Source organism: Cyprinodon tularosa, unplaced genomic scaffold (assembly GCF_016077235.1).
Source record: "Cyprinodon tularosa strain WSP-4 unplaced genomic scaffold, ASM1607723v1 ctg454, whole genome shotgun sequence".
Lineage (NCBI taxonomy): Eukaryota > Metazoa > Chordata > Actinopteri > Cyprinodontiformes > Cyprinodontidae > Cyprinodon > Cyprinodon tularosa.
In genome coordinates this window covers 420423-444919 of record NW_024039179.1, presented here as the reverse complement: position 1 = coordinate 444919, position 24497 = coordinate 420423, and the positions used below count along the sequence as shown (strand labels likewise).

The 24497-nt window shown below is 34.9% G+C and overlaps 1 protein-coding gene across 1 annotated transcript in view; it reads right to left on the bottom strand.

Annotated features, from left to right (window-relative positions):
• The window catches only part of LOC119793525 (alpha-1,6-mannosylglycoprotein 6-beta-N-acetylglucosaminyltransferase B-like), a 141220-nt gene that overhangs the window by 94405 nt on the left and 22318 nt on the right, over window positions 1-24497 (bottom strand). The window contains exons 3-7 of the mRNA XM_038300727.1: window positions 16100-16244; window positions 9012-9121; window positions 3410-3483; window positions 1911-2078; window positions 367-531 (exon numbers count right to left, since the gene is read on the bottom strand). Coding sequence (XP_038156655.1) covers window positions 367-531; window positions 1911-2078; window positions 3410-3483; window positions 9012-9121; window positions 16100-16244 — 662 coding nt within the window. The remainder of the gene's footprint in view (window positions 1-366; window positions 532-1910; window positions 2079-3409; window positions 3484-9011; window positions 9122-16099; window positions 16245-24497) is intronic.

Below are 24497 nucleotides of genomic sequence, written 5' to 3'. Positions count from 1 at the left end.
AATGTTATAATGTAGGCTATACATATGTGTTGGAAATAACATTTCAGCAAAGATATTACCTACAACCGATGGTTTTGTTTTCGTTTGTCTTCTCTTCTTGTTTAATGGTGGCTGGCAAACAACATTCAGATTTATTACTGCCACCAACTGCTAAGGATTTTATCTGCATTGTGGGGAATTATAACTAATATTCATAAATTCTTAACTTTTATTCTCACTGATGTAGATCTAATGTCCCATGTATCTATGAGCTGATAACAAGGAACACGTGCAAATCTTAAATGTCAATTTCAGTCATAATGTTTATATTATTCAAAAGAATCAAACATTTTGATGCTTCCTGTCTGTGTTAAAACTCCTGTTTACCCTTTTCTGTTCTCTCGGGTGGCTGCGGAGTTTCTCATCCAGTCGGCGGGCAGCAGAGGCCCACTCCGCAGACAGCCTGCGTATGCGTCTTTTCATGAAGCTCAGTGACTCCTTCCCGGTTCCAACCTGCTCCAGCAGACTCCCAATATCGGACTGGAAAAATGCCTGGATGGAGGAGCAAGAACACTGTGAATGTAGAGAACCTCTTATAAGAAATCGGTGTGTAAATTTAAAGGACTTTATTTCTATAAATAGTGCAGCAGCTTTAAAAAGTAACCCTAAAGCAGGACAGGGTGGATGATAAAAGATAGAATAAAACTGACAGTATTGTTCCCTTCTCTTTGAGCAAGCTGTTTTTATTGGAGGTGGTTAAAACTGCAGAAGCACAGACAGTACGTCAAGTTGTGTTTTTTGTTTGTACCTCATGGCACGGCTTCTCCAGCTGATGCCTGAGGGGAATCCGGATTTACCTCATAAATACTCCCTTCACATTTTACATCTTCTTTGTGTAATTTATGCATCACAGGGCAATATCTCTATGTGTTTTATTTTCACCTGAGTGACTGCAAGCAGAAAAGACTAAAGATACCCACAAATAATAGAATTCTAACACGCATGCACTATTTAAAAAGTGAACAATATCAGGAAATGTCATGAAAATGCAAAGCTGTTTTGTATGCTGGCATCAGAGATCCATTATATATCTTCCATTAGCAACCCGTGTACTTTACAGCAAGATGTGGAACAAGTAATGGGGGAAACCATTTTGGGAATAATTCTTGTGGAAGCAGGCCGGCAATTAGAGCAGAAGGTGGAGCTGTAGGGAAAACTAACATCAGGTCCCATCATGGCAGCAGTATATAACTCTGGGGGAGAAAACAAGAAAGATGAGATGGAGGCAAACACTGGGGAGGCCCCTGGCAGAGTGACTGTAAGGTCAGATCTTCACATGTTGATGCTGAAAATAAAGTGATTAAATGAGGCAGAGAATCAGAAGATAGTAAAAACTGGAGAAGATTGGAGGAAATATGTGAAGAAAAATAACCCTCAGCTGAGTTTCTGCACTTTTCTTTCTGGAGATAAAGGAACAAATATAACTTTTGGTTTAAGGCCATGCCATATTGTTAAACTTTTTAAATTTCGTACTTTCTCTCAGCATAAAAAAAAAGGAATTTGAAAATCCGTACATATAGCATTTTATAAAAACAGAAGAATTGGTTGTTTTAGTAGCAATAACCACCTGCTGTTTCCTATTCACCAACACATTTTCTTTCCTCTTATAATTTGCCTCTTTTTATACGGATCTCTTTCTAAATGGCTCAAAAACAAACTACTGTCTCTTAATTCAGCTGTGAAGCCAGATTTCTTGTAAAAGGCAACAAATGTTTATTTTTTACTTTCCAGGGACTGAACTAATGTGTTTGCATTAGCAGGCAAATGTTTCCACTCTAAATGATGCTGTTGGCCTGTGTTCGTTTCTCCTCATCAGCCAGCTGTGTTATGGTGGAGGTAAAATTAATGATCCGGAAGTGGGTTTTTTGTACCTGCTTTTTGGGAAGAGGCTTCAGAGTGGGTGTAGCAGTTTGGTTCCTCCAGGGCAGCGGGGGGCAGAACCACTCCACTTCACTCAGATAGATGAGAAAGGAGCAGTCAGAGCCGTCGACACCGTAGAATGCATAGCAGGGGTCCGAGGTCCAGCGAGCACGCATCCACTAGAAAACAACATTTTCTTTTTTCTCAGGGATTTAACAAATGAAAACATTAACAAAATTAAAATAAAAGACAAAATTCATGCTACAAATACAGATGCAATGTAGTATGAAAATGATAAAAAATGCTGACTTGTTTTTCAAATTAAATTTACAATATGTCACTGAGTTAAATATTTCAAGAAGTTTTTCTAATTATTTATATCTCATAACTTTTTGTTCATTATAGCTAATGAAAACCAATACTTCACCAATTAAAAACATGGTATCATATTAGTAATACACTAGAAAAGCTTATAGGTAGAGTGCCTCAGATTACCTAGATTAGCTATCTCTATGTTTATGCTGCTTTAGGCTTAGGCTGCTGCAGGACCACATTTCATCATTTCTATTCTACTTCTACTCTCCAACTCGGTATCATTTTTAAGTTCACCTTCTAACTAAATGTTGCCATCATAAGCCTCATCTGGCCTGTTGCTCTGTTAGGCTGTGACTCCATCCTTTATGTAGCCATTAGCCAAGCATGGTCAGGACTCCAGTTAAGTCCATCGTCACCATTATGCATTACATTTTGCTAAATTAATCTCAACCTCTTAGCGAGTGCATATATTGTACTTTACATGTACCACTATACTGGGACATTTCTGTGTTTAAAATTATCTATTTTACACCTCAATGTTTTTTTTTTGTGTCTTTAATTCATAAGTATTGAAGTTTGAATAAAGTAAAAAGACAAAAACTTCAGGCTGGTGATCTATATATTCAGTTTCCTTTTCAAACATTACATTTTCTAAACTGTTTGATGAAATTCTGATTTTATTAAGATACATATAAATGCTGAATTTCATTTTCTTAACTTTTTAACAGCTTATTCTATGTATCCAGGTTACTGTATTCCTAGATGTTTTTTAAAAAAAATATGTATTATTTGTGTATGGCATTACATACAACGTATTTTTTTTCTTACCTTTTAAAAAACATACAAGACTGAAAAAAAGCAATCTCTTAGTCACTCTCTAAAATGTGAAAGACAAAAGGGCATATATCAGAAAACTTATAGCACTACAACAAGATTAATGTAAATGTATATAGTTGAGGCTTTCATTACTTTATTACTTATACTTTAACGTATGTCTATAAGTCCCTGTTTTCCTTTTACCTTCCATAAAGTATGTTTCTATTTCCTGCTATCATAACACACTTATCAGACATGTCAGTTTTGCACTGCCGTTTAACATTCCGCTATCTTTAATAATTAATGTTGCTGTGAGGTGATGGAGTGATGACTGCTTGTTGTGTGAAATGGTGCATGCGAAAAAGATATGAAGGTTTACATCCATCTTGCTGGAGCAGTCTGGATAATGGGGATCCTTGGGAGTCTCACAGGATCCAAAGACCCCATCTTTACCTGTAAAGATAGGAATATAAACAGACTTTGAAAAGGGTCTGGAGGAAAGCAGAGAACGAAAAACTGATATGTTTATTTTTTTAATTCTTAAGGAAAGAAAACAAAACATCCTGGGGTATGTTTTTTGGACAGAAATGTTTCATAAACTCATTAGTAAAATTTTCAAGGTAATAAGGATTTTTTATGTGCTTAGCACAACCCTATAACAACCCCCTAGGGTTGTTTTTTATTTCAGATGCAGCATAAAACTTTGATCAATAAAAAACAAAGGTATGCTGATTTTCTATTCAAAAGGCCTTAAGCTTTATCTGAGAATGTCCTTATAGGAAGAATAAAATCTTAAGAACATGGATAAGGCAAAAATATTTTGCTCTAATGCACTGGACCAAGCTTTATCTCCATCCAGATCATTGCGTGTTAAGATATAAACACCACTCTTAACAAAATGATTTAATCAGTAAAGTCATCTGAAATAGAAATAAAAGTAGAAATAACGTTTGACTATTAATAATAATAATAATAATAATAATAATAATGATGATAGGAAAAAAAACTATGTAAAGAATCTGCATAAAGACCCAAACTGGTTTCAGAATTAACAAAGCAGGGAATCTTCAAATGACTCTGACCTCAACCTTAATGTGGATTTATGGATAACAATTAAACATAATTTAGTGCTAGTAAATCAAACAGTTTAAATAAACTTGATCAATTCTATCTAGAACAGTGGTCAGATTTGCAACCAAAATTATATCTGCATAATATCAATGGCTAAAAAAATAGTGTATGTTGAACCTACCTCAACATAGTTGTATAATCTGTTCACCCCAAAAGTTCCCATAATAAACAACATATGAGTAAGAAGCAGATTAATTAACGAAGAAATCATAATAAATAAACAACAAATCCCTTCCATGTAATACAGCTTAATTTAGGGTGAGATTATATCCCATCATGCATGTGAGGCAACAGAGGGAGAATACTTTCAGTTTAACAATAGGACCTCAACCAGGATAAACCCATTGGAGGTTGATAGTGTTTGTAGATTGCCGTTGGCTAAGAGTCAAAGACTCAGTAATCTAGAATGAAACTGCTAAAACACTTTTCTTTCCCTAAAGAAAATGTATGCAAAATGTTATTTTGAAAAATGCAGTGAGAAAATCTAAGTGCATCATGGGACATCCCTAAAGGGACTGATTTGGGTAACCCAAATAACAAAGATAAAGTCTTTGTTATTCAAGCATGTCATGAATATTGTTAGCAGTAACATTATTGTTGGCAAAGTCTCTCAGGAATTTTTTACACTGGAATTGTATTAATTAGAAAAGACATTTGCAAATGTTAATACAAAGGCTAAAATTCAAAAGATGTTTCTTTACCACCGGAAGAATGTCATGTGAGGTCAGGTAAACTCTTAGACAGAATGGAATCCATAAAAACGGCTCTTTCTTTTGGGACAGTTTCTGCTTTCGTTTCACAAGAAGTAAGAAAGTCTCTCTTCACAAGTTTCTGTTTAAATTTAAATCTCCAAATTAGGAAGATAGATTGTTTTCCCTCTTGTATCATTTAGTGTTTTACTATGATTGAAAATACAGAGCAGAGAAGGTTCCCAATTTCAAATTCTAGAATTAAAATTTTACAAATGCTCTCATAAATAAAGCTACATTTATGTGAAGACAAAAAGTGGATTATTAATTATTTAACTCTGAAATATCTTCTTTAAAAGAAAGCATTTACATTACTTTGTGTTGAAACAAAGCCCCTGGACATCCATCCTGTTTTGGGGTATAACACCACTTTTTAGCATGAGGGATAACTACTACTATTAGATGAGATGTAGAGGTAAAATGTATCTCTTCAATTCAGTTTATTTATACAGCGCCAATTCACAAAACATGTAATCTCAAGGCACTTTACAGAGACAATTAAACCAGATCATACAGTCCAATTGATCTCCCTCTGATTTCCTTTTCTCTCATAACCAGTTGAACTTTGCTTCCCATAAAACTCAGTGTCTTTAACTTATTGTAACACTGAATAGGTTCTGTTGTAAAACTATTTCATCTTGCGCTTTTGTGATGTGATATCACCCGATAAAGACATTTATAATCTCGTACAGCAGATGGTCAGTCAGATGCAGAACAGGCAAAAATTTTGTTATAAGAGGAGTGATTTTCTCTGGTGGACCAGAACAGATGCTACTGTTCTGGACAGATGTCTTCCTCTGTAACTGTTCTTATTCCTGCATGAATTATAATGAATGTTGCTTGAGCAACATGATCACTGATCTCCTTCTTGTTAATCAAGAGCATTATTTTTTTTTTTTATTATTATTATTTCAGCAGTTTTTTTTTTCTTTTATTGAAACTATCTTTTGAAGTGAGATTTGTTTTTTGTTTTTTTATTCGACATAGATATGTGTCAATTTAGTTTTTGTCTGTACAGTCAATTTCTGTAAAAACATTTCTTTATATGCAGCCATAAGCCTTGACAATTTTCAGTAAGCTTCAAGCGAAACCAAGACAAATGAGAACCATCTGTCTGGACACCTGAATTTTTATTTTATTAAATTTTTTTCCCGTTTGCTTTAGGTCATGGTTTTCATGTAACAGCAAGCTTATACCCTGTAGACTCTGAAAAATGTTCCAAATTACTGTTCTTCATGCATCTATCTTTCTGTCGAAGCCAACAAGTCTCCTGGCAACTGCAGCAGTAAAACACAGTTAAAGTAAAGTATTACAATGTTAGTGCCACAGATGTATTTCTAAAGGTGACATTTAAGCTTTATTTTTCTTCACAAGATTTTGCATTTAATGGACTAATAGCTTTCAGGTGCCTTTTAGTCAATTCCCTGGAGACTATGCTGTTTTAGATAGAAGTAATTCCTCCCCAAAATTAAAACTGTTTACATGTGTGGAGTTTGAAAAGGCATACCCCCAAATACTAAATGCAGATAATTTGTTAAATATGTGTAAAAAAGTATACAATGCAAAGGTGTCTGTATGAGAAAACAGTATATAATATTAATAATGACAATAATATAAATTTAACTATATTTAACCATTATAGGGTATGAATATTTTCTCAATGCACTTTACAGCCACAGTGTAATCAGTAAGAGTACAGATATCTGCTCGACTTGCAATAAATCATTGTAATTCAGAAAGTTTTAGAAACATTGATTACCAATGTATATGTGATGAATCAGTGTTAATGATAATAACTGCTATTGTGGAACCTTGGTCAATGCCCCCAACAGAGATCCGTACAGAACCTGTGTTAATATTTACAATAGACTCTGATTAACTACCATCTTGTAGAGTTAGATTGTTTTTCAGTACCTTGCAGAAGCATAAAAATGTCATTAACCCTCTGAAAAAAAGTTATTTATTTGTATTTAGCACACAAGAGCCAAACCCTTGTTGAACCATCTTTCACTGATGTTACAATTGCCTTCAGGGGTGGAGGGTATCTACCAGATTAGTTTATAACATTCATTGTAGTGACAAATAGCTCTATTCTAGTGTGATTAGAAGGCGAAAGTGTCTGCATAGGAACTTTCAAGTCATTTCCCAGCATCCTAAATAGGGGAGACACTCAACTGTCTCAGTTTGTGCACAACAGACTGTTGAGTGCCTTATTTAATATTCCTTCTTTATAAGTCAACCTTTCTTTCAAAATCTTTAGAATGGTCTCCCTGACCTAGTGTTTCTTGGGCACCATGATCAAAAAGGTATTTTTGTTCCCTAATGTTCTCTAACTAGCATGTTTCAGCTGTCACGCTCCTGAACGCCTGCTAACACTAAGTATAAGGACTGTATGCCCCCTCCTCCCAAAAAACATAAACACACAAACATACATAACACACAAAAATTACATATGGACTCACACAGATCCAACACCACTTACACACACATCTCAACCATAGCTGTATATAATCTGCAAGTGTTTTATCTGCTATTATCTGACATTATTTATCCTATATATATATATACATATACATATACATATATATATATATATATATATATATATATATATATATATACATATATATATATATATATATATATATATATATATATATATATATATATATATATATATGTATATGTATATATATAAAATCCATATCCTAACTCCCCTGTGTAATCTGTATACAGTTTTCATATTTATCAGTTTTATAGCCCCTTAAGATTAGCCTAGACTGGATAAACAAACAAAATGACACAAAGAAGGAAGTTGGTGACACTGGATTTAGGTGTATCAGAGTAAAGCGGCTAAATAGACATGCTCACCACCCTTGTCAGATTTTTATTTGTAAAACACTTGTTGAATCCTAAATTTCCATTACAGCCCTCTGCAAAATAATCAAAATTATCTAAGAATGATAATTTAATGGAGGGTGAAAAACTAATAGATTTGGAAGCTTGCCAGCTTATTGATCACCGTAGATAATATTGATGAATTCAACAAGTAGTTCTCCCTTTTTTTGGTCAAGCAATGCATCTTCAGCCAATGGGAAAGCAGAGGTAAATTGGTGAATAGATCTAGCAACAAACTTGGCCTCCCTTGCAAATGGACGTCATCTGTTGAAAGCTTCATTGTGGTTTAATATCCATAGATCATGTTAGAGTGAATCACAAATATAATTCGGTCTCTACTTGTTGTCTTCTTATTCCACTCTCCGCATCCTCTTTCTACACTACTGTCGATGACTAAATCTCTCCTTCCTTCCTCTATCTGCTTTTACCCCCCCTTCTTTTTCTTTTTCTTGAAGCTCAGCTCGAGTAGTCCTAATTAAGGAGCAGTTTCAGCTCCTCTGTTGGCATATTGCCAAGCCCTAAAAGGGCACATTTCCAGACAAATAATTACCAGTCAGTCCATCAGATTAACATAACGACAGAGTTTTCCTTACAAAACGAGCCACGTCCCCTTCTTGTCAAAACGCAGCCAGATACACCCGTCTTGTTTTAAAGGCATCAGACAAAGAGAAATTATGACATATTTTACTGATTTTATTTATTAAACATTGCTCAGTCAAGTGAAGGGTAATAATAATACATGGGGGCTGGGAGTAAAATAATGCAGTCTAATTTCTATTTTATGCATTATAAAGTAGATAGCAATGGGAGCTATTAATGTAAGTGACATAACCTGGACGTGATTAACAACAGAGCTGTTCGTCTTTGTGATGGGAAGGTGCAGCAGAAAGCAGTCCTCTGTGCAATACGCAGCAACAACAGAACAGTGCATTGCAGTAAAGCTCCTCAAACAAAACAAAGTAGTTGCAGCCTGAATAGATAATGTTCCGTAAATAATGACTATCATGTTCTGTATAATCAGCCAGCATGTAGTCTGTGCATTCAAGCATTCAGGTGTGATAGCTAAACTTTAAAGTTCAGGCCCAGATTCAGATGGGATGTGCCTGGGACCAGACAGGAGTGTTTGTCAGACAGGATGGAGCTGTCTTTGGTATTCATCGCGTGTTCTCTGCATGTGCACCCATGTGTGCTTTAGGGCTGTACCTCGGCTGTTGGCCATGCTGCGCTGCAGGATCTGCTCAACCCGCACGGCCATGTCGGACATGTTCTGGGCTATGGCCTGGATCCTGTCCACCAGCCCCATCGGCTGAAACCTGACCAATAAAGTCACAGACAGATATACAAAAGCACAACGTCTGTTAAAAACTTTTATTATTTTGCATGGCAATGCATTTGAGTATCTTGAAGCAATTCCTATAAGGTTAATATGTGTCAGCAATTCTCAGTATGCCCTGAATAGGGAAAACAAATTAGAAAATGCCTTTTATAAAGAAGTTTAAGAACATAAAGGCTTCAAATTTGAGTAATTTGTTCATTTAGATAGATGAGTAATTCACATTTTCAATTAGTTCTTTGTGAAGAAGTCTGTCTAATAACAACATGTTGCAGGGAAATATTAATTAATTTGATCTGAACACTGTAACCTATAAAGGGCTGGCATTTTAATGAGGAAGTGATTAATTAACATGGGGGTAAAAACAGAATGGATCGTACAAGTGAAATGTGAATCATATGAAGGTCTTATACTTCCACCTAATATGATGATGACTACACCTAAAGCCATAATGCAAATAAAACCAAACTTTCTTTAGACCTAACATTTTGTTGATTAGTTAAGAATTAAAAACATATTCATTTTAAAAAGCAAAACAGTTTCAGAAGTGATATTCCATCAGTAGAATTTAGGCAGTGACCTAAATCTGAGGATTTTCAGCCTGGTTATTTTTCAGGGAAGACATAAACCCAAAATATGTTGGAGAGTATAATATACTGACCGAAAGGTAAAAGTTAGTTACTTTAAAGCTACAGTGTGTAACTTTTAGCGACATCTAGCGGTCAGACTGCAGACTGCAGCAACATGAACATCTCCCCCCCACCGCTTCTCCCCCCCAACAGTACGGCGAGCGTTACGGGACAAAATGTCTTACACGACGTCTGCATCACTACCTTCTCAAGTGATGAGGTTTGTTTACATAGATAATTTTACAGATAGTATTTCATTAGTCTGTGTAGGGTATAGATTTCATGTAGACTTAAGATAATAAATATACCCGTTATTTTTTCTACATCGTTGTGACATTTTGGCGATCTCGCAATCACTAGTTTGTTGGCTCTGCGCTGCCGTAGCGCAAAGATGTCTGCCTCCATGGCTGCGAGACCCGCTCCTATGTAATTATAAATAACGAATTCTAAGGCAACGCAAATATTAAGGTTAAGAGGCTGAGCTCGTAGATGATGATAAATAACATAGTTATGTATAATATATTACATTTCTGACTGTATATCCCTGTAATTATTACACACTGTAGCTTTAAGCACCTTAAGAACAGGTTTTTAAAAAGAGATGTGAAAACAGGCTTTGTTCATTCAGGCTGTGAATTGAAAACAGGAAGGTCAATTTTAAACTTTTTAGCTAACTAGCAATTATAACCTGGAAAATCTGTCCTTGTCTGTATTTGTGATATTTTGCCAGCAGATTACGAATATATTATTATAGTTAACTATGTCATTCAAATCAAGGGTAGAGCCTAGTAATTATTTTTAGTTAGAGGATTATAACTCACAATTTGCTCAATTACCAGGTGTAATTAACTGCTTACCTCTATGGCTGGACATTTTGAACCGTCTGCTAAAATGTAAGATGTCTTCACCATTAGTACATTTCAATAATCTCATAAATTAAGCAGCGTTATTAATCATTAAACTATTTCTCTCTGTCTAATCAAGTTATTAACCAAAAGGGAGGTAGGCTCTGCTTTTTTAGACAATGTGTCATTGCTGTATAAATAATCATGATACGACCAGTTAAAACAGAAAGGTGATTTATTTATTGAACCTAATAATTCACTATTATTATGTTTAAGAAACTAAGCAAACACTAAGTTACTGGAAAAAACACAAGACAAAAGAAAGAATCAGTGAACAGAATAATTTAAAGAAGTTCTTGAGGTAGAGTCTGATAATGTTAAGTCCATTAGCTCAACTGTTGATTAGCAGTAGAAATGATATATAGCAAACAGATGTGTGATAATGGTCTATTGGTATAAGTCAAATCAATCACATATCACAAATCAATCAAGTTTCACTTAATCCAATAATGAACAATTGCCAATAAACACAATGCAATAACAAAACGTCTTTGTTAAATTTGTTGGCTCACACCAGAGTCTCAGAAAATAGACTGAATCTTAGTGCTTTGTTAGTGCAGCAAAAATAATCTTTTGTAAAAAATAAAATATAAACAAAACAAACAAAGAGAGTCATTTGTACTACTTTTGTTTCAGATATATTATTATTTTTTTCGGTCATCTAGGGGGCATCCATCCCCCCATTAAGAGGTCTACGCTTTCAGTGCTACTTTCAGTGCTGCAGATCAATGCAGTTCACTCTGTAGTTTGTGCTGCTTTGGTTAATTAAGATATAATTTGTTTAATTTTGGCCGATGATGTCATCAACCAACCAGACATTAGTGCTGTGCTCATTTCAGAACATGGTTATTTCACAGCATAATATGTCATTGCTGTGCTGGCATTAAATATATGTCAACATGTTTACCTTATTTAGTGGGTGGAATATTTAGTTGTTCTTCAGCCTGGCAGACCTGTCCTAGTCCTGCTGTAAGGACTTCACAATTAAAGCATAGGTAAGACGTAACTTTACAGACTGAGGCTAAATTGTCCTAAACTACAACTTTTGAATCAGTTTGGGAAGACCATCAATTTTTGGAAAAGCCCCAAGCCTCTGAAAAAGTAGATAGCTTTGGTTCATCCAGAGCTGCGTCTGGATGATGGTCAGATTGGAAAACGTCCTTTAATCTAGCAAGGCTGAGAGCGCCAGTGATGGGGAGAGGACTACTGTATATGGGCTGGGTCTGTGATGAAAGAAAGGGATGACAATGAACAGTCTTTCTACAGCTAAATTAAAACGCCTTTTGTAAAAGCCACCTAAAAACCTCCTCAGAGCATTACTTATGTCCTCCTTTGTAAACATTATTTTCTCTATACTAATTTCTGAGTGAAAAACCTTCATCTCGCCTGCCTTTCTTTAAAGTACGGCATATTAGCCACCAGTTGGTTGCCATGGCACAATTTCGAAGAAAAGTTCAGATTTTTCCACCTCAGCAGTATCCACTGCGCCCTCTCTACGAGGTTCGGCTGTTTGAAAGCACCTCAGATTCTATACTTTCTAGTAGTATACTGAGGATGGTGCAGTGACCACTCACATTGTGTGGAATTTGCCACTTCATTGCTCTTCCCGTGCAGTTCTCATAGGGATACTATGTAAATCCACCGCCCTTGCCATGAACGCTGCATTTGCTGTGAACGCAGGCTGCAAATCTATGAGTGCCAGGCTGCCACCAAACGTTTTGCAGCTGCTAGAGAGAAGTGCAGCCTGCCCTCTGCCTTTTGCAGCCACAAACCTCACTAAGACTGCTATCAATCCTTTCCCTTTTCCCTAGAACTGAAGCAGACAAGTTACAACTATCAGTAAGTAAAGTTTGGGTCCTCCATACTTTTTACCTAGGCAGTGGAAATAGCTTTTTAATGTTTCTTTTTTTTTATTTGCCCCAGAAGGAGTTTGCCTAAGCTTTCTGTTGATTTAACTTTGCAGTAGCATACAGTTGGTATTTGTAAACGGCTGCAGTCGCAGCCAACAAAAAGGTCATTTTATCTCTTCTTCCCAAATGTCTATTTTCATAATTTTTTTTTTTTTTTACAACTTTTGGACATGTTAGTTAGCTGACCAAATATAAGTAATACATTTCGGTTATAGAATTGGTAGTTCTCAGTAGTTTTATTATTTTAGTAATCGGTTGTCTCTAAGAGTCAGAATGACCCTTTCAAGGTAACAGCTTAACTACATAGATACATTTCTTGGGGTTTGATTAATGATTAACATTTACCAATTTCAATAATAAATTAAATTCTTAACATGTATTATTAGTTAATGCAAACCCAGCTGGTTTAAATATCAAAATTTCCTGGTATATTATATGACTAGATGACAGCAACTGACATTCTTAATTGTAAATTTTAATTTTTAAAGCCTGATAACCACACATTTTTCATCTAAACCATCTTTTTTATTGTCAATTAAATTTATCAGTATAATTCATAATTTCTTATTACAATCAATGTTACTCGGAATCAGCTAGGTGTAACTGCATAACAAGCATGACATCAATCTTTAGCACATCAGTTAGTTTAGGCTTAGTTAACAAAGAGAACAAATGTTTTTTAAGTGGCCTAGTCAAAGTCCAGAGCTAAATCCAATTAATATGCTTTAATAAAAGGTACATACCACTAAACTCAAACTGAACTTTGTAGCTGCATTTTTCTTTAGCTCATCATCTTTATATAACAATGAAAAAAACAAAAAAAATGTTTAATGTAAAAAAAGAACTTCTAACCTTAAATCTCATCTCTTCAGCAGAAGACTTTAATGATTCCAGATTGTGTTATTACAGAACAAAGTCATATTCTCTGGCTTGTGAGGTATCGTTAAAAATTTACATGAAAAACACTTAGGTAAAAACATTTAATGTATGAAAGGAATCTGTTATTTATATACCCCATTAAACAGCTTTGAATATTAAACCTGAAAAGTTCAGAAAATAACAAAATGAAGCAATTCTTTATACCCAGATGCAGATCAATGCGTATAAATCTGTTTCCATTAAAGCTTCATAAATCATTAACATAGCATGCTTATGTGAATTTTCTACCACTGACAATGAATCTAATCGCCATAATAGGAGTCATTTTGCCTAATCCCAAAGCACAATGGTATTGTAGTTCAGTTCACACAGACATGACATCCAGACAAAGCTAAATATTCTATTTACAATAAACAAACTTTACACTACAATAAGTCAGCACAGGTTAATTAACAGCTACATGACTGTGAAACATGTACAGCCATACAGCTTTAAGATTTACTAGTGTTCAACAGGGCAGCCTTTGGGGAGCAGGGAAGAATCCTAATTAGCTTTTAAAGTGAGCAAAGTTTTCCTGTTATTCTGTCTCTGATCTAATGTGCCAGCCATGACTCTGTGCCATAAACAATGATTTATTTTTCCCTACCAAAAGGGGTTGGCCTTTGCCACTGTAACATTTCTAGTTTAGTCCCTGAGAGGCCAATTAATCTGTAAGATGTATGTAGCTGAAAGGATATCTATAGGGCATCATGAAAATTATGGTGAGGATAAAATCAAGGTGGGATGAGAAAAAGGTTGAGGTCGGGTGAGGTAATTTCCTTTTTTTTTGTTTGCACATAGCAGCAGTTGCATAAAATTGCAATATCAGTTACCTGTAATATCTTTCTGTGCATTATTCGGTGTGTTACAGCAAAAGATAGTGCAAGCACTTTCAAAGGATCTTTTTGATGTTTGATTTCATACCTCTGAAGACGAATTGGAATTGAGGTTGCCATGGGGAACTTATCAGCAAAGGTTAAAAAAACGTGGGGCTTTCTTTGCAGACACCTAAACAAATATGGTCTGTTAACAACAGCAACAAGTGCGTACGTAACTCACTGCTCGTAAATTAATTTCATCAAGAAATAATTGAATCCTGATCAATAGCATTTTGATTTAGGTTTTACTTTTTTCTTTGTTTTCCAGTATATTTATTTCTACATTGTTTAACACAGTATGTTCTGTAGTTATAGGCCAACATATTCTATTATTTCTGTCTTTTTAGAGGTAGCTATATGAGTTACAGTAGTTTCCTTTCTTGTTATTTTCAGGTATTTTCTAGCTTGCTTATTGTCATCTTATTTTTGTCCTGTTGTTGCTTTTAGTGGGCTACAATAATACTGTGGAAAGACGGAGAGACGCTGGAGCTAGTTAATATACAGAGATGAAACTTTTCATCCCAGCACTCTTCATCCCATAAAAGACATTTTATCCCAGCGCTGCGTGTCCTGTGCCCATAACATTATCGATGACCCCTCACACCCCCACCATGGACTGTTCTCCCTGCTGCCCTCTGGGAAGAGGCTTTGCAGTATTCAATGCAGGTCCAGCTGATTCCAAAACAGCTTCTTCCCCACCACCATCAGACAGCTGAATGTTGAAAAAACTCTAAATCATGTCACAGACCCTGCATCAAACTGACTATATCAAAGCGTTTTGGGGTTTTTTTGCACCATGTTTTTTTTTTTTTTTTTGAGAAATTGAAATGGGATGAGAGCTTTAAGAAATGACATTTTGTTTTGTATACACGCTGTATATACAAAATGACAATAAAGTTTGTCTAAGTATATTGAAAGGCTCATCACAACTAAACACAGAACCTAAAAGTGCTATGGATGCCTGTTGGCATGTAGTAATCTGCCCCTGCTGAGGTCCGACACACCGGATTGCTTCAAGTTTTCTAAAGATTAACATAAAACTGAAAGCTTCCCTCAGCATGATAAAGTTTAGAAATAAACTTGATTTTTGTAAAGTTGTTAACATCCCTGCCCCACCATTACTGTGTCTCCATGCTGTGAGTCCGTTGTGCTGAAATAGCTGTCAGATCTCGCTAAAATGCCACTTTAATACAGCCTCTGCTGACACAATAAATGGCTTCTTTTCTGCACTTAAACTGTTAGATGTGTGTATTTCTTATAGTTTACTGTTCTGGTGCACATGACAACCCTTTTAATGTTCTTATGCTAATGTGGGTCAGTTTGGAGCTGTTCACAATTAAGTCAAAAATAATATAGGCCCTATTTTCAAGGTAATAAAGAACAACCATAGGGGAAAAAATCTGAATCAGAAAAACAAATGTGTTTGCCAAGATCTTCAATATTGCAAACACTGCAAACATATACACAAAAGTTAAATGTTTTATAAAGGAAATTCATGCATGCATTCTTCATTTCTGTTTTGAGCTCCATTTATTACTTAACCAGATTTCTGTTTTTTTTTTGTTTTTTTTTAACGCTATTCTTTGTTTCTAAATTTAATTTCGAACTTTGAGAGCCAAGTGTTTGAATGAACTTTGATATTTTCACATTCAGTGTTATTTTCAAAGAAAATAGTCCCTTTCAGTGAAATAAGCGTGTCTGTCTGTGGTACGCTGTACCTGTCCAGGGCTGAGCTGAGTTCATCAATCCTGTGGGTGTTAGTGGTGTTGCCCAACTTAGACATTGCATCCATCCTTTTCATAATCATCTCTAGCATGTCACTAATTTTCCTCAGCACTCCGCGAGATTCCTGGCCACTGAGAACTGAAACAAGATACAATATGAATCAATTTTGTGTACAATACAATAAGACAGCACCATATGCAACAATTCATAAAAAAAAACTTATAAAAGAGGATGGTCTGATGAATATTAACATGAAACAAATATAGAATGTGCTGCAATACAGGGTATATTATAATTCAGTGTGATTAGATGAATTCATGTGACACAATGCAGAACAATAAGGCATTCGAATACAGCAGCGTATGATAGGAGGCGCTGTTATACTGTATTATCATCAAACAAAAATATGCAAGATGGTACAATACAATACACCACTTTAATTACGCATATTTTCAATGAGATTAATAAAAGCCATTAAAAGGCTTTTTAAAAAAATATATTAATCACAGCATTTGACACAATGCTACTTTTTTCATTTACTAATTTAGTTTTATATTTTATACTGAGGCTCTGTAATGATCTTAATTCACTTAATCTAAAACAATCTGTGACTTTCCACTTCAGTACATTTCTTTATACTTCCAGAATTAAAAATGCCTTATTTGAACATGTGTTTTATATTACATGTTATAGTTTATTGATAAATCAGTTGCTGAAATCTATTCTAGTCAATAATTATGAAAGAGTCTCGTATGGACAAAAATCGCTGGAAATTGAAAGGGGTCAAACCTTCCTTTAACTGGTTTTTGAATGATCTTTAAAATAACCTATCCCCTGTTAAAACAATGGAAACATCAATGGATGAAAGATAAAAACATGACATATCTATTTTTTTTTTTTGAAACATGTCACTTAATCTCCCTTGCCTCTTGCTGTAGCTACTTAGTCCCTGAAATACGTTGTTGTATTTTCTGATTCGTTTTGCATCCTCTCCTCAGTCAAGATATATCTTGTACATTATAAAATTTAATTTGAATGTAATTTACTTGTAAATAAAGTTTGAAAAAAAAGGCTTGATTTTCTGTGCTGAAGTATCAAAATTATAAGTTTAACTATCATAAATATATATATATATAGATATATATATATATCTATATATATATATATATAGATATATATATATATATATAGATATATATATATATATATATATATATATATATATATATATATATATATATATATATATATATATATATATATATATATATATTACCATTCAAAAGTGTGGGGTCAAAGTTGTGAAATGCATAGAAAATTGAGTCAAGACATTGACAAGGTTAGAAATAATGATTTGTATTTGAAATAAGATTTTTTTAACATCATGATTTGTATTTGAAATAAGATTTTTTTAACATCAAACTTTGCTTTGGTCAAAGAATCCTCCATTTGCAGCAATTACAGCATTGTAGACCTTTGGCATTCTAGATGTTAATTTGTTGAGGTAGTCTGGAGAAATTGCATCCCACGCTTCCAGAAGCAGCTCCCACAAGTTGGATTGGTTGGATGGGCACTTCTTGCGTACCATACGGTCAAGCTGCTCCCACAACAGCTCAATGGGGTTCAGATCTGGTGACTGTGATGGCCACTCCGTTACCGATAGAATACCAGCAGCCTGCTTCTGCTCTAAATAGTTCTTGCACAATTTGGAGGTGTGTTTAGGGTCATTGTCCTGTTGTAGTATGAAATTGGCTCCAATCAAGCGCTGTCCACTGGGTATGGCATGGTGTTGCAAAATGGAGTGATAGCCTTCCTTATTCAGAATCCCTTTTACCCTGTACATATCTCCCACCTTACCAGCACCAAACCAACCCCAGACCATCGCATTTCCTCCACCATGCTTAACAGATGGCGTCAGGCATTCTTCCAGCATCTTTTCATTTGTTCTGCGTCTCACAAACGTTCTTCTTTGTGATCCAAACACCTCAAACTTGGATTCATCCGTCCACAACACTTTTTTCCAGTCTCCCTCTGTCCAATGTCTGTGTTCTTTTGCCCACCTTAATCTTTTTCTTTTATTGGCCAGTCTCAGATATGGCTTTTTCTTTGCCACTCTGCCCTGAAGCCCAGAATCCCACAGCTGCCTCTTCACTGTAGATTTTGACAGTGGTGTTTTGTGGGTACTATTTAATGAAGATGCCAGTTGGGGACCTGTGAGGCGTCTGTTTCTCAAACTAGAGACTCTAATGTACTTATCTTCTTGCTCAGTTGTGCAACGCGGCCTCCCACTTCTTTTTCTTCTACGGTTAGAGCCTGTTTGTGCTGTCCTCTGAAGGTAGAAATATACACCGTTGTAGGAGATCTTCAATTTCTTAGCAATTTCTTGCATGGAATAGCCTCAATTTCTAAGAACAAGAATAGACCGTCGAGTTTCAGATGAAAGTTCTCTTTTTCTGGCCATTTTAAGCGTTTAATTGACTTCACAAATGTGATGCTCCAGAAACTTAATTCTCAGTTTTGTAGCTTCTGTAACGAGCTAAACTGTTTTCAGATGTGTGAATCATCAATTAACCTTCTGAGCCAATGAGCAAACTGTCGCTGAATGTCGCTGAATGCATGCTTGGTGTGAGGGATTGCTATAATCAACAATACAATGCAAGTGATGTCAACTGTCACTACATGCTTAAACAGGAGGCTTTAATCCTTTGCAGGACTCAAACATATAACCTAAGGAATCCGTCTGGTTTCCTTACAAAATTTTAACCAACTTGTCTGTATGATTTGAATGATTTGTCTTTGGACAGTGATTTGAGATTGTTGCTGTATAAATATAACAGAATTAAAAAAAATGAATTAAAAATTCTGACGAAGGTAAAGGTCTTGAGTCAAAACTTTTCTGGTAGAATTTATTTTATGTATTTAGTATGCAGAGTGTACCCTCTCGTCTACAGACATGTCTGTAGACATACATCTACTGTATATTTAACAAGGAGCATGGAAAAAAGCTTATTTTTCACACAAGCACAGTCTGATGAAAAAAAAGTTCACACTCTACAGAAAACATATTTGTCACAAGTCTGCTTATTTATTTTATTTATTTTGTTATAATTCTGCTACATTTGTCAACAAGTTCACATTGTAAAAACAGCTCTATTTAAATGCAGTTAAATTCAAACTGTTTAATTCATATCAGTCATATTCACATTTAATTTAAGCCAAATTATACGAATACCACTCCTTATAATCAATTTCTGGGTGTGATAAAAAAGCCCATATGTGTATATGAAGAATTAAAAATACGAAGATCTATATTTTTTTCTCTTTGTAACACATCCTTAGAAAGAAGTAAGTCTTTCTAACCAGAAGAAATCTTCTTTATAACCAGGCTCTGTATTGAGAATCCATCTGAACGAATAGGCTAGAAGTTGAGAGGATAAAAATTCCAGGAAAGCACTGATTCTATTAGCTACTTCAATTTAAATGCCATATAAATGATACCAAACAGGGACATGAAGGGTCAATGGGAAATGTGAACAAGCAATCATTTGTGCATCCGATGCCCTGCATCTACGCATATAGGAGTAAAACTATAGCAGTGTTCTTTCAAGCCAGCCCTCAGCTTGATCAAAAGGAAAAGCAGAAGCTACATGACTGAAACTGGGAGCTGGTTTCACAAAAGACAAGCCTTATAATTGAAGGGTTTGCCTTCGAGGGTGGTCATTAGAAGCAGGATAAGTAAGAAGAAATTCTTCTATTTCTTTCTGGATATAAGAGGAAGCCAAAGAAGAGAAGCTAAAACTCAGGAAATATGAGCCCTCCTTATTTTCTTCAAATCTAAGAGGAAGGTTTTTATTATATATATGGTAATAAAGTCTCATTATAATAATAAAAATGTTTCTCTTTTTGTAATTTTGGTCCAAGAGTTCACATACATTCCTCATGGTTATTTCAAAATCATTTAGGGCTTTTAAAATGTGCACCTTAACTATTATTTGTCTGTGGAATGATTATAAGATACATCAATTCAGATTTTGTTCTATAGCTGCAACTCACAACCAATGCCATCTGAAGATCATAGATCATACAGTCAGATTAGTGAAATGTTTTCTATCATAGGAGACCCAGTTAATTGCACCCAAAAACTCCTGTCAGCTGCTTTTAAAAAATAGAATATAGATCAGATGTATTGTGGAATTCCTGTGATTCACCCAAATTTTAAAAGCAGACATATTGTTAAGTATGCTATATACAATGGGATTAAAATTCTTTTCGCCAAATTGTAACTATCCGGATATTTGCAGTAGCTATCAACAAAGTTCTGTCATAATTTAGGATAGAATTATAAGAACCCTTTACAGTAATCTAAATACTGCCAGTATCAGCTGAAATGGCAAAAACTAACAGTATATGAACGTTTTTGAAATCAATAACAAACCTTGTGATCTGATGTTAGATTGAGTAGTTTAGAGTTATTTCTCATTGTTTATTACTTTATCTAGTTTGTACAGTGCGGCAGTAGCAGAAGGATGTTAAAGTCTCAGCACAATTCTTCCACCACCATGCCTAATACTTGATACACTGTTCCTATGACTTCTTCCAAAAACATATTTTCATTATATGATGATCAACATATCTTCTGAAGGCATTTGTTCAACTTTGCAGTGGCAACCTTAACTAAAGCTCTATGATTCCCTTTTCAAGCAAGTGCTTTTTTTCTTAGTGGATACAATGTTGGTCCAGGGATGAACCTGAACATCTTAACTAAATATTTTTGCCCTCAGCGGGGCCGTTTGGAGATCTGGAAACGGTGCATATAAAAGACATCCAAGGAAACAATTTTGTTTTAATGATTAAAGCGAGGAAGTAAGCTTCTTAGATGTCAATCCCAAAACGAATCTTTGCTCTGTTGAAAAGTTGCCTAAAGGCCTATGCCTAAAAGGCAAGGACAGTATGTGAATTTGTATTTAAGTAACCAGGTCTGCCAAGAGAGGTGAAATACTGTGTTTAGCTGCAATGATTTGATGTTTTACATGAATGACCAATGCTTGTATTGCAAAACCGTAACAAACATATAACCACATTTTGCATGAATGCTTGATAATTCTGGGTTGTCATGGTTTACCTTTTAAAAGTCAACATATCAATCATGTGTCTTCCTGTTTACTAAATCCAACAGAATGATGAGATTAAATATGTCAGCAAAGCTCTGCAAATTATTCAGACAATATGAGTTATAAGTTAATAAGGATTATGCTGGAGTTAAAACCCAAATTATGTTAGAAACAGCATTCCATAAACAAGCCTGTAGAGACAAATAACATCAAAGATGGTGCCCTCATTGCATCATTAGTGTGTTGAGGTTCTGACCCCATTTTCTTTTTTCACTACTGTGGTAAACTCAATTAAATACGTACATCTGCATCTGCTGGTAGGAAAATGAGTAACAAAACTTGGGCTATAAAATAAAAATATCAAAGATATCAAGAGGCAAGATTATCTCGTGAGCATACTATGTAAGGTTAGTGGGAAATGAGAAGCTTTAAACTAGCCTTTGAAATAAGTTTAATAAATTATTTTAAATAGACATTACATATGTGTTTTCTCAAAAATATTTTTTAAATAGCCTTTTTATTTGAACCTTTTTGACTAAAACATGGTTTAATAAGCAGGCGGACACCTCAGTAGTTCAGCATCGATGTATCTATATGCCTGTAGACTATTTTCTATGATGATAAAGATGTTTGTCCTGACATAAAGCAAGATTTTGACATATCCACTGTCAGATACAAACTACAACGTAAAATACCTTATTTTGGATGATTTAACTTAGCATTCCATTTTTAAATCAATGTGAAAGGTTTTACCTCCAGCTCATCTTGAATTCTCTTGTCCCAAACTAGAATGAGGAGACAGGGGAATTGATTTGTAGCTGTATTACGCTCTAATGACTTGGTAGGATTTTTATCAAAGGAAGAAAGGGGACAGATTCATTGGGGAAGATTCACTAGGAAATATTACAGACTTACCCCAACATCACCAAAAAGCCTTTTGATACTTAACAGACAACATATGGGCAGATATACATGAAATTATTTCAATTCCACATTTGATTAAAGACATTTTGAATTTCTTTTTTTTTGAATCAATAGTTTGCAAGACAGACCGCTTCGGAACATCCTTAATGTCTACAACTATCAACACTTTTAAAACACAAAAAAATCAACACCAAAAAATTGTTATGAGTTACTGTAACATGAATTTCCCAAAGGAAAATTACAGCAGGTCGAGCGGGTTCTGCAACAGCTTTTTCCCAGTTGCCATCAGACTGTTGAACTGTTGAACTCTAAACTGAAGTCTGCATCCCACTTGAAACCATTATTTTGCACCACCAACGTTGATGAACTTTATAATCCTTTTAAATAGGATACAACTCAACGTTCTAGTGCATTTTGCATCATATTTATTTTGCACTGCATTTAACTTTTTCATATTATTTGCATTTTGCACCCTTATTTTAAAGTGGTTTCTTTTTCTCCTACATAGTTACATTCTAAACACTGCTGCACTTCATACTGGTAATGTTTATCTCACTCCAACTGCAATTACACTGTTTTAAGCTGTGTGCAACAAAATTTCGTTTAGTATTCGTTTTGTATAGGACATTTCTCCTAATGTCTAATAAAGAATTTTTGAATTGAAACGAAATTAAGAAACTGCTGTAATTATTATTAAGTTTGTATTAAAATATACTGTATTTTTTTAATAAACTATTATTTGTATCAGATACATAGGCATTTATTTTTTACAAACATTGCATGGCAGCCCTCTTAAGAAAGAATATACTGTGCTTAAAAAATAAGGGGAACACATAAACAACAATTAACTTCAATTAGATCAAACTTCTGTGAAATCAAACTGTCCACTTAGGAAGCAACACTGATTGACAATCAATTTCACATGCTATTGTGTAAATGGAATAGAAAACAGGTGGAAATGATTGGAAATTAGCAAGACACACCCAATAAAGGAGAGGTTCTGCAGGTGGGACCACAGACCACTTCTCAGTACCTATGCTTTCTGGCTGATGTTTTGTATCCTTCTGAATGTTGTTGGTGCTATCACAGTCATGGCAGCATGAGACGGACTCTACAATCCAAACAATTGGCTCAGTTGGTGCAGCTCACATCCAGAATGGTACATCAGTGCTAGCTGTGGCAAATCGGTTTGTTGTGTCCGTCAGTGTAGTGTCCTGAGGCTGGATGTGCCACCAGAAGACAGGCCAGTACACTAGGAGATGTGGAGGAGGCCGTAGGAGTGTAACAACCCGGCAGCAGGACTGCTACCTCCACCTTTGTGCGAGGAGGAAAAGAAGGAGCACTGCCAGAGCTCTGAAAAAGGACCTCCAGCAGGCACATACAATAAAGAGCCTCATTTTGAGCCTGTTTTATTGATAATACATGAAAATTAGATTAGCCTGTAGTGTGTTTTTCCAATTTAAATTTTGTGTGTGACTCCAAATCCAGGCCTTCATTGGTTGATACATTTGATTTTCATTGATGATGTTTGTCTGATTTTGTTGTCAGCACATTAAACTTTGTAAAGAACAAATCATTTATTGAGAAGATTTCATTCAGATCTAGGAAGTGTACATTGAGTGTTCCCTTTATTTTTTAGCAGTGTATATATGTTTCTCATTCAACATCAGGCTGCACCGTTGCTTTCTTTTTATAATAATATTAAAAGATAAAAAGGCAAAGAAAAAGATGCCAGAATTAATCTTTAATAGACCAACTCACAATGATGGAAAGCCGTAGAACTTTACTTCAGGAATATAACAATCAGAGTAAACATGAATGACTATTGAAACAAATTAACAACTAATTAGCAATCGGATAATTATTAATTGCAGTATAACGAGCAAGAAAATGCCATTTTATGAAAGAAAAAAAACACCTAAAGCAGTGAATCAGCCCAAATTATACAAACAAATACATATTGTGCATTAGGGACAAAAGAACGTTCTTGGTCTATAAATGTCCTTTGTCCAGAAACTGAATTGAGGGTTTTGGGTGTTTTTTTTTTTTTTTTTTTTTTTTTTTTTTACATGTTTTTGTCACTTACAATTCATTTAGGGTGTGTGATAAAAGGTTGTTGCTTATGTGAAATATATTGTTTTGATGTATATTAGATTAGATTTTTTTTTTTTTTATTAATTCATTAAAAACGTAACCCCCGGATTAAGTCATTAATAAAATCATTGATATCTTTAGCCTTCCTAACTTGTATTAAAAAAATGGACAACACATTTGTTTTTGATAAAACCTGATAAATTTGAGAAAAAAAGAGATTGAAGGAGAATTCCCATTCTGCTAGTCCGTAACCAATTAAATA